This window comes from Uranotaenia lowii, chromosome 3 (genome assembly GCF_029784155.1).
Source record: "Uranotaenia lowii strain MFRU-FL chromosome 3, ASM2978415v1, whole genome shotgun sequence".
NCBI classification, from domain to species: Eukaryota; Metazoa; Arthropoda; class Insecta; order Diptera; family Culicidae; genus Uranotaenia; species Uranotaenia lowii.
In genome coordinates, this window is record NC_073693.1 from 291,962,215 (window position 1) to 291,979,842 (window position 17,628).

The 17,628-nt window shown below is 39.3% G+C and overlaps 1 protein-coding gene across 1 annotated transcript; it reads right to left on the minus strand.

Moving 5' to 3' along the window:
* Window positions 1-3,224: 3,224 nt before the first annotated feature.
* LOC129756736 (putative tRNA (cytidine(32)/guanosine(34)-2'-O)-methyltransferase) lies at window positions 3,225-17,188 on the minus strand. The gene is made up of 3 exons (XM_055753731.1): window positions 16,947-17,188; window positions 16,232-16,887; window positions 3,225-3,612 (listed from the first exon to the last, which is right to left on the minus strand). Exons 1-3 carry the CDS (start codon window positions 17,065-17,067, stop codon window positions 3,469-3,471), a joined length of 921 nt encoding a protein of 306 aa, XP_055609706.1. The 5' UTR covers window positions 17,068-17,188; the 3' UTR covers window positions 3,225-3,468.
* Window positions 17,189-17,628: the final 440 nt, after the last annotated feature.

Here is a 17,628-nt window from a genome sequence, read left to right on the forward strand (position 1 = left end):
TTAGTAGATTTTAGCGTTCTGAACTTGAATCTTTTGTCAAATTTGGACTATCACATATAGTTTTGGTTTTAAAATGTGTCAGTATTAAGTGAAATCAATCATTGATAAGTGATTAACTACACCTTCCTTTTAGAAAAAGCTAATTCTGATTTTGTTTCATTCAATTAAGGAATAATTAAGGAATAATATTTGGATGAAGATAATGCATGATCTAAAAAAGAAAAATTAAACAGTTTTGAAAATTTGGAAAAATATGTTTTGGCACAAGTATATTTGACATTACTGCAAAAGTTTTTTAAAAAAAACTTAAATTCATTTAACAAATGTGTTGAAACCTGCAAAACGATTAGATTCATGCTGTAAAAATGAATTTGGATTATGTGTATCTTTGCCGCCTAGCGTCGCACAGTGGGGCAGGGCCTACGAAAGCTTGGCCAAAACCCCTTTTTGTAAATTTCCAAAATTCATCATAAATTTATGCTTTTCAGAAACTAGACATCACACCGATCACGAATCTGGCAAACAAATCTTAAAATTCGTTGCTTCATACAATTTTCTACGTAGGTGAAGTTGGGGTTTGATGCAGTTGCATTTTAACGCAAAAATAAAAAAATATTTTCAATACTCCACTAAAATTTTATTTCTTGAAGAAATAAAAAAAACTTAACATGCATGTGTTCAGAATAACATGAAGTTTATTTATTTGAGGTTGAAGAATTGAAAAAAAAATTGTTTTGTTTTTAACGAGCTTGAACATATAGCGTTAAAAAATTACGAATTTTCATCATATTCGGACATTTGGAAAACATGTTACCCCACGTTACCCCACTCTCATTTCTACTCAAACATTTGAATGGAAGTCTCAACTATCCAACAAAACAAAAAGTAGTTGCCAGTTTTTGCCTATTCAATAGTTATTCACGTTTTAGTGAAACATGTTTTTGGACAATTTTCGTACTTTTGAGATTGCTTTTGAAAATGGTTTTTGCTAGATAAACTTGAACTCAATCGAATTTGAAATTCAGTTCATTCAATTTTTTCAAAACTTATTTTCCTCTTTGTTATTTTGATAATACTACTTTGGTTATTAGAAGTTTTTTTTTATCTTCAGACAAGCAGATAAGATTCTTTTGAATATAAACTTCTAACTATAACCTTCTCAAAATCCTTTTCGGTCAGATGCTTAGTATCTGTTAATTAACTTAATTTTTTATTCAACTTTTTTTTCTGTGAAATGTCTTTACAACATTCGTTCAAAAGGAAAAAAAACTAAATCTTCTAGTTTTACTCAAAAATAAAATAAAAATTATATACATGAATGTTTGGATATTTAAAAAAACAATGCAACCATGTTTTTATCTGCCAAATTGAGCAACAGCCTACTTGATCCACCAATATGAGTTTATGGCTTATTTATCTGAACTTATTTGTTCTGTTACCACTGATCTCACTGACATGACATTTAGAACAAAATTCCGTTCTATGCACGGCAGCAATTCGAGCATGAAAAATTGATTTAGTAGCGTGTTCTCAACCTGTTCAGTTCGTTCGAGTAGTCTGAACTAGTAGTTTTTTGTTCTACCAATCGAATGCTTGATACTGTCGATTTTATTAAAATTTCAATTAAGACTAATACTTCACCTGAAGACTGCAACTCGATTGGGCTGAAAACGAAAAAGTTATGGCTGTTCAAAGATTGTATTTTGGTCGCAAATAGTCCTGTAAAACGCAATGAGTAAAATGTAATCATTGTGTATTAAACGACAATTTGCCACAAATATACAATCTTTGAACAGCCATAACTTTTTGGTTTTCAGTCCATTCGAGTTGCAGTCTTTGGGTGAAATGTGGGGAGGTTAGTCTTAATTGAAATTTTGATAAAATTGATAGTATCAAGCATTCGATTGGTAGAAAAAAAGAAAAGTTTGATGAAAACCCAATTTGGTCGGCCTCAGAATCCCTTTTGCACTTGAGATTCAGTGCAACCCCTTCCTGTTTTCCGATTCCGCTTAAATTTTTCATATGGCCTTCTGATGACTCCCTTAAACCATAAAATTTTTTTTTGCAAGTATTTTGATTTCAAAGTAGGTATTTATTAAGACGAATTAAATAAATTTAAAAAAAAATATCCAAAATTGTGATTTTTTAAGGATTAAACCGTGAATAGCTCTTCACACAATAATACAAACAACATGCTTGTTCAACAAAGTTTAATTGCACAAAATCCGCCTCTTTTGATGGCATTGGTATCAAAAATATTTTACGCTTGGTACACATTTTGGTCAGTTGAATACATAAAATCATCAAAAAATGGATCAAAAAAATTTGTTTCATGAAAATAGCTCGCTTATTTTCCATTTTAAAACATATTGGATTCATTTTCATTTTTAACATGTAGTATTTAATCCAATAAAAATTTTAAAAAAATATAAAATATATCCTCTAAACCTCTAAACATAATTTTTTTTTGATCGGCCGCAAACAAAAGTTTGTTCTCCACATCCTAATCTATTGTATGGAGGGTGAGCCCCCAGATTACCAGACATAATGCAATTTTGGGACACCCTACTGAGTAGCCTTCAAGCTGATAAGGAAAATCTGCTAAACAAAGTTATCTAGATCAAATTTCACAATATCTAGATGAAAAAAAAATACATCAAATTAAAGATATTAATTAGATGAACAACTTTTCAGAAGACTTCAAACCAGTAAGATTTGATTTGAAAAAGTTATGAGGTTTTGACCATCGATTGGTCAGTTCTGCCCCACTGTGCGTCGGTGTTGCGCTAACCTGGAAAAAATATCCGACAAAGAAATCGAGAGTCCAGTCAGTATGGTCAGTGTTATAATTATGAATAGTATGATAATATCAGGTGTTCTGATTCAGTCATGGATAGACCAAAAAATATTAATAATAATATCAATCGGATCAAATCAGAATCAGAAAATTTCAATACAAATTCTTTGTATACGTATGATGAGAACAAATTCAGTCACTGACACAGACCACAAAATGTCCCAACGAAATAAATTAAGCCAAATCAGAAACATTAAAAAGATTGTAGAGCTAAGTGATTATCGAAAACACTTACGGTGGTGGATGGAAGCGATTATAAACACACCAAACAAAAAAAAGCCAACCAGGCTAAAATCCAACCCAAGGAGTAGGTAATGTGGGAGCCTCTGTGATATTCACCCAGAACCAGAAAGTTCGCTTTGTAGGTCACATCAATTTACTTGCATCTTTTCGTCGTGTCCATTCACATAAAGTAGTATGAATCATTATTTTAAGCCTACCATATTGAGAGATAAAGAGAAGCGAACGACAGCGTCGAATAAAATCATGACGGCTAGCGTAGCGCGCGTTTCGTTCTTATATTTAGGTATACAGAAAAACTTACCCACCTGTCTTCCTCTATAGCCCCCTATTTAACCACGAAGCTGAACTTGTTTTCTCTCCAAATGACTTTAATCCTTTTTCTTATCGTGCTCCACCTTGATGCTGCCGTGCTTTAGCGAAGTGGTCTTCATCCGCTCCAACACCTCGCTGTAGGCCGGGGCAAGTGGCTTTTGAACGACATCCCGGTACTCGTAGTCCTTCTCCGGGTCCAGCTGTTTGTTAAGAGATGGAGATGGAAAAAAAACGAAGAGAAAAAAAGGACGTGAACACACAATCTCATTAGTGGCATAAAGAATTGAGCAGGATTTGAGCAGGTGTGAAGTTGTTGCTTTTCTATTTCACGGTTGATGGGCCATTGATTAGTAGGAAGCCTATTTTTTGGATCGTTTATCTAGCGTATAAAATGGTGTGGGGGCGGTCGTTGGAAAATGGAACTGGGGATTTTCATGGATGATCTTGAAGGTTAAACTCATGTTCAGCTAGATTAAGTAGTTTTCAGAATAAAGTTATAGCATAGGTAGGCTAATCAAACTGGTGTGAGTTATTTTATAAATTTAATTATATTAGGATAGGTTATGGGAAAATATACTGTTTAATTAAATTACACTTAAATCATAAAGGTAGCTAAAGGAAAACTCCAAAAAAGTTTTTTTTATTTGCTAGCGTCTATATTTAAATAGTTTCCTTGTTCCGTTTATAGCTTAATTATTAAAAAAAAAACAACATGAATTTTTAATAGTAGGTATGTTCGTGCTGATTGAAACTCAAAACAGTAAATACTTAAATGATCTAATGAAGATGAAAAGGTTATTATCACAGATCGTTTGTGATATTATCACGTTAGCACGACGCAATATTATACTCATTTCAAGCTATTTTAACCCTATTCCACTCTCGAGTGTCTATGTGACACTATTGGAAATTCGATGGCTTGTAACTTTATTCAAACCGTCAAACTTCCAATACATACTGTCAACCCAGAGCAAATTAGGGAAGTCACGTTTTCTTGGGTAAATTATTACTTTTAGTTTTGTATGAACCAAATTTTTAAATTAATTGAACACATAACTTTTTTGGTGTCAGTTTAGAAATGTACGGTGTCGTTTTGGGATTCACGGAGTTTTTCGTTGCATTTATTTAAATTTTTCTACACAAAAAAAAAATAGAAATTTGTCTCGTATTTTGTATTTCTATTGAACACCCTGTGTTAACAGCTGATTTTAATTCACTGATTGATGGAATTTCGGTGAAGTATTAAATTCTACAGTATGACCCATAAAAAATGCCATAATCTGTCGTCAAGGTTCAAAAACATTTTAATTGATGTCTACATGACATCAATAAAAAAAAACCTTTTTATTCATTCCGGCATGTAGATAAACACATTAAGAAACAATCACTGGATGTGTATACTTTCGTTCTTAACTACTCTTTCCAGGCGAGATCTGAGTTGAGATCATATATTCGCAACATAAGCCGCTGACAATAAAGTACAAGCCTTAGATGTGGAAGCCACAGGCATGGTTGGTCCGCACTTCTCAAATCCGATAGTGCGCTGTGTAAATCGCACCGTTATCTTCTTCGATTTGTAGAGCACCACGCTTCCTTCCAGCCGAAGCCAAGTGCCGTGCAAAACCGGTGCCACAATCCACAATAGCAACACTACTGTGTGAGAAGGAGAAATCCCGAAACACTCAACTGAAGTGCATTTTTTCCTTCTCTTCCTACCACAGCTACAGTAGGCAAACAAACAGCACGAAACGATACTGCTTCTTCTTCTTCCTTTTCTTGTTGGGAAAGAACCGAACCTACTGAGTTGCTTTAGCGTTGCTCCCCTACACTTAATGTGATGATTTTTTCTTTTGCTCTCACCCTGGCGAAGCCTTCTGTGCTCTTTGATTGGGTGTACGCTCGGCGTCTTAACAGAGCAAAGCAAGTGTTTCAGAACGAAAAGTTCACCGAGTTGCATTTTTCAAGCTGCTCGGAGAGAAATGGACAACCATGGCCACAGGCCTTCGCTTGAACATACGCATACCACAGAGAACAGACATCGGGCCCCGAACAAAAATTGGTTGAAAACGTGTGTGAGAATACCCACCTAAGTTTCAAACCAAATTGGTAAGTGGACTAACATCCATAAGATGTCGCTACCAGTACACATATTTTTCCATTTTTTCGACACGCTTAGAAATAAATGCTCATAGCTTATCTCAAATGAGGCCATTGCAATGTATGAGAGTAACACAACTTTTTGTGTAATAAATTTTAAGAACATCTTGATTTTAAAAAAATGCAAATGATATTTCAATCATACTTTAATGGCTGTCATATGTATATGTCCCATATGCCCAGCATATGCCCCATATTGTCCGCTCAATATTGGCGCTGAATTGAAAGTTGAATTCCAAGTTTTAAAGTATGTCTGTCAGTAAATAGATTTCTAGAACAGAGAATGTGAATATAGATGTTATAATTGTTAATTATGAGTCGGTATTCTGGTTGATGTTATCTTGTAACTCATGTTTATTAATAACTTTATTCATTTCTACTGATTACTAACCCTGAGTTACAAGTCCTCATCTGTCGATCTCAGGTAACATCAACAAGAATATCGAGCCATAGTTTACAATTATAACATTTATGTTCACATTTTCTGTTCTATTTGTTGTTCGACCGGGAATAATTTTGAGGTTATGTATTGGCTTTTCGGTCTTATCAGGTCAATTATAACACTTTTTATATGTGCTTCATCCAACGTTTCGAATTATATTAATTCTTTATCAAGGAACTAAAATTAAATACAGGAGCATAAAACATATTTTCTCATAATTAATATTAACATTAATTACTCACTCGGACATTCGTGTTATTGTCCAAAGCAGATGCACTCCTACAGCGTTCATCAATCGTCGGGATTCTGGCTATAAATTTTGAATTTGAACTCTCATTTCATGTCGGAAGTGAGGAGGAAAGCTTGCGTGTGACTTACGTGTCCAATATTCTGGTATCGGCCAGGGCGTCGGCGCCTACTCCGTCGTTTTGGAACACGTCCGTGGCAAAACTTCTATCACTCGACTCACTGTTTGTTATTATTGTTTGAGTTTTCGTAGCGTTTTCTTTACCGCCAGAACCCGGCGTCCATGAGTGCTTGCGAGTGTTTGCGAGAGAGTGAAACACTCCGCCGTACGAGATTGCTCTCCCGTCTGTGTCGCTCTGGATGTTGACGGTATTCGGGGTACTTTGTATGTAGCACATTTCGAGTACCTCTAGGTGCCTACGGTGATTGTTGGAACTGTCTAGGACGGTGGCTTTATCGAAGTCAAACATGTGCTCCTGTTCGAAACAATGTTCAACAACAGCTGACTGCCGCAGTTCCCGGATGCTGGGGTTTGACGCTGTGGCCCCTGTTGCTAATATGCGTTTCAATTTGGTGACATCACATTTATGTTTCGACATTCTAGTCCGTAGTTTATAGCTGGTCTGCCCAACATAGCATTTGGAGCATTCTTCATCTCGTTCGGGAGCGCCTGCGCATGGGATATGGTAGACTACATTGGAGCGATCGATCGGCGATATCGGATCTTTGACCACAGGCAGTAGGCTGCGTATCGTGTGCTTTTGTGTGGTGCCGATGCGTACATGCGGGTAATCCGTCTTAAGTGCGCGGATTACTTTTGCAGTTAGGCCGTCGATGTGTAATATGGATCGGTAGTGTTGTGTGGGTGTATCTTGTGTGTTTTGGGGGGTGTCGGTTTCGTTCGCTTTTCGAATTAATCTGTTGATCAGGGTCTTCGGGTAATCGTTGATTCTCAGATTCTCATGGATTAATTTGATCGCCTCCTCGGGGGGAACATTGGTTGAAAAGTTTTTGACTCGTTTTATAAAATTTAACGCTGTGTTGATTTTGAGGCGCGTGTTGTGTGCTGATCGAAAGTTGAGAAATCGTCCCGAAGCTATTGATTTCTGGTACCACTCGGTTTTGATTGATTGGTCGGGTTGTCTAATCAATACTAAATCTAAGTACGGGAGACGACAATTCGACTCGATCTCAACCGTAAATTGAATTTTGGGGTGGTACTGGTTAAACTTTTCTCTTACCTTTTCAACATGTTCGCGGGGCAGAGCTAGCAGTAGGTCGTCGACATATTTTCTTAGAACTGGTATCTGGAAATCGAGTGTCCGTGTCACGTTGTCCAAGAGCGATTCCATGACAAAATCAGCTATCGGACTAGAAACTGGATTGCCCATCGCCGTTCCGTATATTTGCTTGTAGAATTTGTTTTTGTATCTAAAATAACTGCAGGTCATGCAAAAGTTTACAATTTCAAGAAACATATCTAAATTAATGTTAGTATTCTTCTTTATGGCATCCCAATTGTTGATGATGTTGCTTAAAACGAGGTCCCTGGGGATGCATGTGAACAGGGAAACAACATCGAACGAAACAAGGATGTGATCTGGAGGCAAAACGACGTCATTGATAAATTCGCAGAACTCGAATGAATCTTTGACGTTGTATTTGCTGTTGATCGACGCTTGGAGTATCCGGCCCACATGTTTAGACAGCTGGTAAGATGGTGACGTCATACACGGTACTACTGGTCTTAGAGGTAAACCTTCCTTGTGTGCCTTGGGTGTCCCGTAAATGCAAGGCGCCGTAGCTTTATACGTTTTTAATTTTTAATTTCAATTCTGTGGCTCGGTTTACCGAGCCACAGAATTGAAATTAAAAACGTATAAAGCTACGGCGCCTTGCATTTACGGGACACCCAAGGCACACAAGGAAGGTTTACCTCTAAGACCAGTAGTACCGTGTATGACGTCACCATCTTACCAGCTGTCTAAACATGTGGGCCGGATACTCCAAGCGTCGATCAACAGCAAATACAACGTCAAAGATTCATTCGAGTTCTGCGAATTTATCAATGACGTCGTTTTGCCTCCAGATCACATCCTTGTTTCGTTCGATGTTGTTTCCCTGTTCACATGCATCCCCAGGGACCTCGTTTTAAGCAACATCATCAACAATTGGGATGCCATAAAGAAGAATACTAACATTAATTTAGATATGTTTCTTGAAATTGTAAACTTTTGCATGACCTGCAGTTATTTTAGATACAAAAACAAATTCTACAAGCAAATATACGGAACGGCGATGGGCAATCCAGTTTCTAGTCCGATAGCTGATTTTGTCATGGAATCGCTCTTGGACAACGTGACACGGACACTCGATTTCCAGATACCAGTTCTAAGAAAATATGTCGACGACCTACTGCTAGCTCTGCCCCGCGAACATGTTGAAAAGGTAAGAGAAAAGTTTAACCAGTACCACCCCAAAATTCAATTTACGGTTGAGATCGAGTCGAATTGTCGTCTCCCGTACTTAGATTTAGTATTGATTAGACAACCCGACCAATCAATCAAAACCGAGTGGTACCAGAAATCAATAGCTTCGGGACGATTTCTCAACTTTCGATCAGCACACAACACGCGCCTCAAAATCAACACAGCGTTAAATTTTATAAAACGAGTCAAAAACTTTTCAACCAATGTTCCCCCCGAGGAGGCGATCAAATTAATCCATGAGAATCTGAGAATCAACGATTACCCGAAGACCCTGATCAACAGATTAATTCGAAAAGCGAACGAAACCGACACCCCCCAAAACACACAAGATACACCCACACAACACTACCGATCCATATTACACATCGACGGCCTAACTGCAAAAGTAATCCGCGCACTTAAGACGGATTACCCGCATGTACGCATCGGCACCACACAAAAGCACACGATACGCAGCCTACTGCCTGTGGTCAAAGATCCGATATCGCCGATCGATCGCTCCAATGTAGTCTACCATATCCCATGCGCAGGCGCTCCCGAACGAGATGAAGAATGCTCCAAATGCTATGTTGGGCAGACCAGCTATAAACTACGGACTAGAATGTCGAAACATAAATGTGATGTCACCAAATTGAAACGCATATTAGCAACAGGGGCCACAGCGTCAAACCCCAGCATCCGGGAACTGCGGCAGTCAGCTGTTGTTGAACATTGTTTCGAACAGGAGCACATGTTTGACTTCGATAAAGCCACCGTCCTAGACAGTTCCAACAATCACCGTAGGCACCTAGAGGTACTCGAAATGTGCTACATACAAAGTACCCCGAATACCGTCAACATCCAGAGCGACACAGACGGGAGAGCAATCTCGTACGGCGGAGTGTTTCACTCTCTCGCAAACACTCGCAAGCACTCATGGACGCCGGGTTCTGGCGGTAAAGAAAACGCTACGAAAACTCAAACAATAATAACAAACAGTGAGTCGAGTGATAGAAGTTTTGCCACGGACGTGTTCCAAAACGACGGAGTAGGCGCCGACGCCCTGGCCGATACCAGAATATTGGACACGTAAGTCACACGCAAGCTTTCCTCCTCACTTCCGACATGAAATGAGAGTTCAAATTCAAAATTTATAGCCAGAATCCCGACGATTGATGAACGCTGTAGGAGTGCATCTGCTTTGGACAATAACACGAATGTCCGAGTGAGTAATTAATGTTAATATTAATTATGAGAAAATATGTTTTATGCTCCTGTATTTAATTTTAGTTCCTTGATAAAGAATTAATATAATTCGAAACGTTGGATGAAGCACATATAAAAAGTGTTATAATTGACCTGATAAGACCGAAAAGCCAATACATAACCTCAAAATTTTCTGTTCTAGAAAATTGTTAACTGATAGTAAAATCCCAACAAATACTTTAACACTTGGAATTCAACTTTCAATTCAGCGCCAAAATTGTTTGAACAATATGGGGCATATGACAGCGTTCAATTGTGATTGAAATATGATTTGCATTTTTTTTAAATATCATGATTTTAAAAATTTTAATTTTTTTTAAATTTATTACACCAAAATTTGTGTTACTGTCATACATTGCACTGGCCTCCTTTGAGATAAGCGATGAGTATTAATTTCTAAGCGTGTCGAAAAAATGAAAACAAAAATAGGTGTACCGGTAGCGACATCTAATGTATGTTAGTCCACTTACGCATTTGGTTCGAAACTTAGGTTGGTATTCACACACACGTGTTGAGCTCCAGCTCGAACTCTGTTCTCTGTGCGCATACATACTTGAACATATCAAATAGTCAAGGGGATTCAAACCCGGACTGCTCGGTGGCCAAAGTTTGTTGGGCCAAAACTTCATATTTTCTCCCTATTTGGGTTCGTTTTTAGGTATGGTATGAGCTCCATCTAGTTGGAAAACAACATTCTTGGGTTCACCAAATTTTTCCCGAATCCATGGAAGCACCTGATTCTTCAAAATATCCATGGAAACTCCAGTATTAACCTTTACTCCAGCTTTTATGAAAACAGTAGACATCTTCATTCCATATGAAGCAACCGCTCCAAATACCACGGCTCGATGTTCGCAACGCCACCTTAAGAGTTGGGGCAACAAGATTCATGCATCTAGCCATGGTAACCAATGTGTGTCTTGGAAAAACAAATCTGCTTTAAAAGTATATCTGTTGGATGAGAGTACTTCAGAGCCATCTACAATGCTTTAAATGGTAAAAATATATTTTGGTTGACCTTTTGGACGAATTATTAACCATACCATTCGGAAAAAAATTGATTTGAATTTGAATTAAATCGAAACTCTGTTTTTCTAATTTTACTCTGTTCGAGAAGAAAATCATCTATCGAATGCTCAATTGGGAATCTTTTTGTTCATAAAAACAAGTTTGTTGAAATTGATACCAACAGTGCGAATACGAACAACGGTTGCTTTGATAATTTTGTATGTTATTTGACGTTGAAGTTGTTGAATACTCAAACCATTGACCCCCATGGAGGGTGTACAAGCTATTTTAGTCGCCTGTTATGATACCCCTTCTCAGAAGGGAGCAGCACTGAGCGTATAGAAAGAATTTTCGATAAGTTACATGGTCTGCCTGGGGTCTAGAAAGCTTTGGTTTGGTTCAAAACTCATCCATGATTTTTTGCGGATTTTTTAGGTAACATTTACATATGTAAGTAAATTAGAACTTTTAGGTTTGTATGGGAAAATTTAATAATATTTAGTACTGAAAAATCAACATCATACTGTATTATGAAAAATACCCAATAAAAGTAATGAAAATTACAGGTGAATGAATGGCCTACTACAAAGATATGACTAGACCGTATGCGTAGTTGATCAGACCACACCTTCAACTCGAGTTGAAACGAAGTTCAGCAACAAAGATTGCATCGTTCAAGGGGCTAGCGGAAGGCAAAGGTGCGTGCGCTATATCACGAAGTGACCATCCGTATCAAAAATCTCGACAGAAGTTGAAGTCAAGACAGCACTAGCCGACCAGTGTAAGGTCGGCGAAGATCAGATCTCGATCCGATTGAGACATGGTCCTCTCAAATCAGGAACACAGGTTGCAATTGTGAGGCTTCCAGTGGTAGGAGCCAACACAGCAGTCGAGTGCAGGCGGCTTAAGGTGGGATGGTCAGTTTGTCAGATGCGAGGGAGGTAACAGACGAGGGTTATGCCATGGGTGCGGAGAATCAGGTCACATAGCGGCTTGCTGCTGCAAGCCGGCGAAGTATCTTATTTACACTGGTGACCATATAATTGGCAACCCAAGGTGCCCTGCCTACTAAAAGGCAGTTGCAGCGATACCAAGGGCTTGGAAGTAATCCAAATAAACCTCAACCACTGTCACGAAGCACAACAGCTTCGGCGACAGATGGCTGTGGAAAAGATGCTAGACATATATAGCGTTAGTAGCAGACCCCTATTAAGCCCTGAAAGCACACCATTCAGTGCCAATCTGGCCGCAATAGGGGTGACAAGAAAGTTTCCCATACAGGAAGTGGTCACATCAAATGAGGAAAGCTTCGTGACAGCCAGAGTCAATGGGATCTTCTTCTGTAGCTGCCACGCTCCACCGAGGTGGACCTTGGAGAAATTTAGCGCTACGATGGATAAGGTAGTCAAGATTCTCACAGGTCTAAGCCGCGTTATTATCGCTAGGGATTTCAATGCTTCAGTCCAGGAATGGGTGATTCCCTTACGAACGCCAGAGGACAGAGTCTACTGGAAGCAATTGCAAGGCTAAATGTGGACCCGGCAAACGCAGGTGATACTAGGACCTACCACAGAGAGGGACGTGAATCCATTATAGATATCACATTTGCTAATCCCAGATAGACAAGTAATCGGAGGATAAGCGAGGACTCGTGTGGGTAAGAATGCACAGTCAGTTAGAGGAGAGGTAATGGCAGGTGAACGACGCTGGAGCACAAAAATATTCGACCGGAATGTCTTTGTCGAGGTGTTGAAGTGGGAGCAAAATCTGTCTAACTTGTCAGCAGAAAACCTGACGAAAGTACTTACACATGCTTGTAACGCAGCAATAACGAAGAGAACTAATCGTTGAAACCCACATCAAACATTTCATTTGTGAACTGAGGGAAACGCGAATTTGTAAGTAAAAGTAAAAAGACATGTTTAAGGAAACTTTGTCTTGATGCCAATGACCAACCATGGGGCGATGCCTACAGGATAGTCATGGCAAAAAACAAAAGCGGTAGCACACCACCTGAAATATGCCCCAACAAACTGAGGGGACTTAACGAGAGAGCTGTTCCCTCATCATAATATCTATAGCTGACCGCAAGTCCCGTACGACTGGGATACGAGCGAGGAGGAGTTAATATCGTTGGAAGAACTGCGCGACATCGCAAAATCCTTTCAGCTGGAAAAAAGCTGCGGGTCCGGATCCGAACATCGCAGTTAAGGCCGCGATTATAGAATTTCCCGAAATGTTCCGATCGTCACTGCAAATTTGTATTGAGGAAAGGGTGTTTCCAGACGTTTGGAAACAGCAAAAGCTGGTTCTGCTTCCCAAACCAGGAAAGCCATTGGGGAACCTATCGGCATTCAGACCAATATGCCTACTGGATACGGTTGGAAAGGTTCTGGAAAAGGTGATCTTGAATCGTACCCAGCGGTGCACCGAAAGGAAAGGCGGACTGTCTATCAATGAATTCGGCTTTCGAAAAGGGCGATGCACAGTCGACGCCAACGAACTGTCGTCGAAAAGCGCTGATAACGCCAGCCTCAGAAGAGACGAGGAGATCGTTTTTGTGCAGTAGTAACACTGGACGTGCGCAACGCCTTCAATAGTATCAGCTGGGCAGCGATTGCTTCTTCGCTTATAAAAATAAGGATACCGAAATATCTCTGCAAATTAGTGGAAAGCTATTTCCAGAACCGTAAGCGACGAGCGAAGGATTTCAGGAAATGGATGTTACAGCTAGAGTACCGCAAGGGGATACTGGGACCGGTTCTGTGGAATATTACGAACGATGAGGTGCTGACATTGAGTCTGCCAGAGGGTGTAAAGTCGGTTGGTTTCGCGGACGACGTCGTGCTACTAGCGACGGGTTACTCAACAGATATCGTCCAGCTAAAAGCTTCAGAGGCTGTAGAAGCGGTAGAGAGCTGAATGCACTCCAAGAGTTTGCAGTTGGCTCACCACAAAACCGAGATGGTCCTGATATCAAACCTGATTTCACCGCAAACAGGCAGGATTACAGTTGGATCATGCACTATCGAATAAAAGTGCGAGCTTAAATATTTGGGATGATGATTGACGACCGGTTCAGCTTTAAAAACCACGTTGAGTATGTGTGCAAGAACGCGGCAACAGCAACGGCCGCACTAACGAGGATAATGGCGAATAACTCGAGAATTCAGAGTAGCAGCTGAGGGGCGGCCTGGAAATCTGGCCTTAACATCCAGCAGTAGCTGAACAGTGTACAGAGGCGAATAAATTTGCGGGTCATCAGTGCATACCGCACTGTTTCGTCGGAGGCGGCATGCGATGTAGCGGGAGTCATGCCCATCTAAAGTTTTGTCGGTGGAGGACTCCCATTGCTACGAAAATAGCGGCACGCAAAACGTGAGAACACGAGCCAGGGATATCTTCATGGCCAACTGGTAGCAGCTGTGGGACAGCTGAGAAAGAGGAAGGTGGACCCATCGTTTGATCCCAAATATCAAGGAGTGGATGGAGAGAAGGCATGGCGAAGCGTATTTCTACATGACGCATTTCCTGACTGGTCATGGATGCTTCATGAAGTATCACCACAGGTTCGGACGTGTGACGTCGCCGGTCTGCCTAACATGCGGTGACGCGGACGAGACAGCCAACAACATGTTGCAGAAGATGTGTGGTAACAACAACACTTGGCATACAGTCGGCGATGGGCTCTCCCGGTTAATGATTGCTTTGCAAAGGAGTTGAAGATTGACGTAAATTGCGCTCGACGTATGATAACTTAACTAAACTTTACTAAGCTGAATGGGTTCGAAGCTATCAAATGAACGACGCTAGACTATCAGCGTAGCTGATCGGACCACGGCGTGAAGATGACCTCGGCCGGTCAGAATGATATTTAATTTAAATAACAAATTTTAAGCGAATATTGCATAACAAGCGCATATGTTTAGGGCGCATGTATACACGGATGAGTATATACGAGTCGAACCATTGGTTCCATGGAGAAACGACATATCGTATAAAATAGTGAAATAGCAAACAAAAAGTGCCAAGCACTCCTTCACAGAGTATCATCTCGCTCACTGGCTGGAGTGCTCATACATATTTTGGAATAATATTGTAAATGAGTTCTTAAAATTGTTTTGACAGGTTTTTGTGTCTGTTGGAGAAGAGGCTTGAGAGAAGCCTAACTCCAAAGGGCTTTCCCTGTCCGAGGAAAAAATAAATAAAAAACTAAAAAACGGAACTCGACGTGCCTTAGTTCCCACCTGGGTAACCAAAAACAAAAAAAAACATCTTAAAGATATCCTATACCCGTTAAAAGACGAAATAAAAATAAAATATGAACTTTTAAGTGGGTCTCTCATGTGATGAAATGTTTCAAGGCAGCTATCGGATTGGATCAGGTCAAAGGCCCCAAGTGGAGTTTAGGGCGAATATGAATAACGAGAATAATCTGAAGACAAATAAAGAAAATAAACCAGTCTGAATACTAGTGTACGGACATTTTCCGACATAATCTTGAGGACTTGTTGTCCTGAAAATAATATATTTTTTAAACGGGACAAACTATGTCAAAAACAATTAATTCTGCAAAAAGGGCTAAATTCTGCACAAGATGCATAATTTCTGTTACCACTTTTGTTTAGGGAGTTCCTTTTTCAGATTGCTTTGTTGTAAAAGTTCATGCTATACGGAAAACTTTTTGACCAGCTGTAAGTACGTTTATAGTTCTTTTAAAGAAAAATACGCCTTAAAGTTTCCGTGTTATCCGATTTAACATATGAGGTCCTTGGAGCCAAAGCAGTTTAAGTGGTCCACAAAAGTCAATTTCAAGAAAATTCACCTCAAAGTTATTGTGTTTGGCCATTTTCCAGAAGTTTTTTTAAATAAGTCATTGTTCCTTCACACGTTAAAGTATTCAAATAAAATTCTAAAAATCTGAAAAAATCACCAAATAATGTTTTAAATATGAAAAATTGTTTGGTATTATTAATTCAAAATCGATCATTTTTGCACTTTGGCTCTGAGCGCCTCATATATCTTTCAAAAAATTAAGTAATGTGAAGTTAAAAATCTAAAAAATTAACAGTTGCATCAATTAAATAAGGATTATGCTGTACAGAACTGTTTGGCATTGGTGTAAATTTACTTGATAGATCGACCAGTATTAAAACCATTAAAACATAATCTAATATTAATTCAGAAGGCAACATTCATATTGAAAAATATGAAAACAAAAAAAGAACTTACATTTAAGCTGTACGACATATCGGAATCGTAGCCTCGTAGATCCCCACACACGATGAAGGGAATTATAGACCGGTTGACTTCAGACTCGGTTTCGCTGGCAATTTTCTGCACATCGTCTAACATCGGGTTGATCATCTGCGGAATGTAACCCTCTGGCGGTTTGTAATTTTGGCAAACAACAAATGCTTCAATGCTGGAGTTTCTGGAGCTAGCTGGTTTTGCTATCGAAACCTTCTCGAAAAAGATTCTAAGCTGCGAGTACAGTAAAGTTGTGTCTTTACCGCGAAAAATCTTCGCTATGAAGGTACCCTTTTCCGCCAGGACATGCGTTGTAATATTTAGAGCGGCGAGGAGCAATTGCGACTGAATGTACTCGTCAATGTCATGCAATCCGGTAACATCCGGTGCTCCATCGCATATTACTAGCTGAGCTTTTTGGCCTTTACCAAATTGCTCTATGATGGCATTGGCGGTGCTGAGCTTGGTAATGTCCCCTTGAAGTTGGATGACTCCAGGTAGAGGAGCCATGGCTTGCAAATCGACCGCAATGATTTTGACCTCCTCGGCATCCTTGTCACGATTTTCGTACAACTTTTTAGACAGAACCTGACTCCAGCTTCCGGGGGCGGCACACAAATCCACCGCTCTGGTAACACCTAGGTGAACAATATATTTTGAAGCAAAAAGTTACAAAACATGTTTTTTGTTTAATTACCTTCAAAGATGTTGAAAACTTCATCGATGTGGATAAGCTTGAATGCGCTACGAGCACGCCAGCCCTCCTCCTTAGCCAAGCGATAGTAAATATCACGTTTATCTTTGCTGGTTTTACCCATTATGAACAGGTTAAAAGAACACTGGTTTGTAATAAAAGTAATTCAAGATTTATCGGATTCTTTTTTATAAACTTTTAATAAGAAATTTTTTTAAACATCGACAAAACGCGAAGGAATTTTTGTTTTGACGGCAAAATGCAGGTGCGTTTCATTGATACTAACCATAACACGCTTCATCCGAAAGACTTATTTCTGAGTTTCATCTTCTATAAACTAAAAAGTCAAAAAAATAAAAAACTTTGGGTAAAATAAAAATACACTGAGGTTTTTTTTTACGCGGTTTTTTTTTACACGGTTTTTTTTTACGCGGCTTTTTTTACGCGGATTTTCCAATTAACGCGGTTTTTTTTTACGCGGATTTTCGAATTAACGCGGTTTTTTTTTACGCGGATTTTCGAATTAACGCGGTTTTTCAGAGAAATTTTAGCTCTGAGACTAAGAACGTGATACATAAGATCTGTGACCTGAGACCTGAGACTTGAGACCTGAGACCTGAGACATGAGACCTGAGATTTGAGACCTGAAATATGAGACTCGAGATCTGAGACACGAGACATGAGA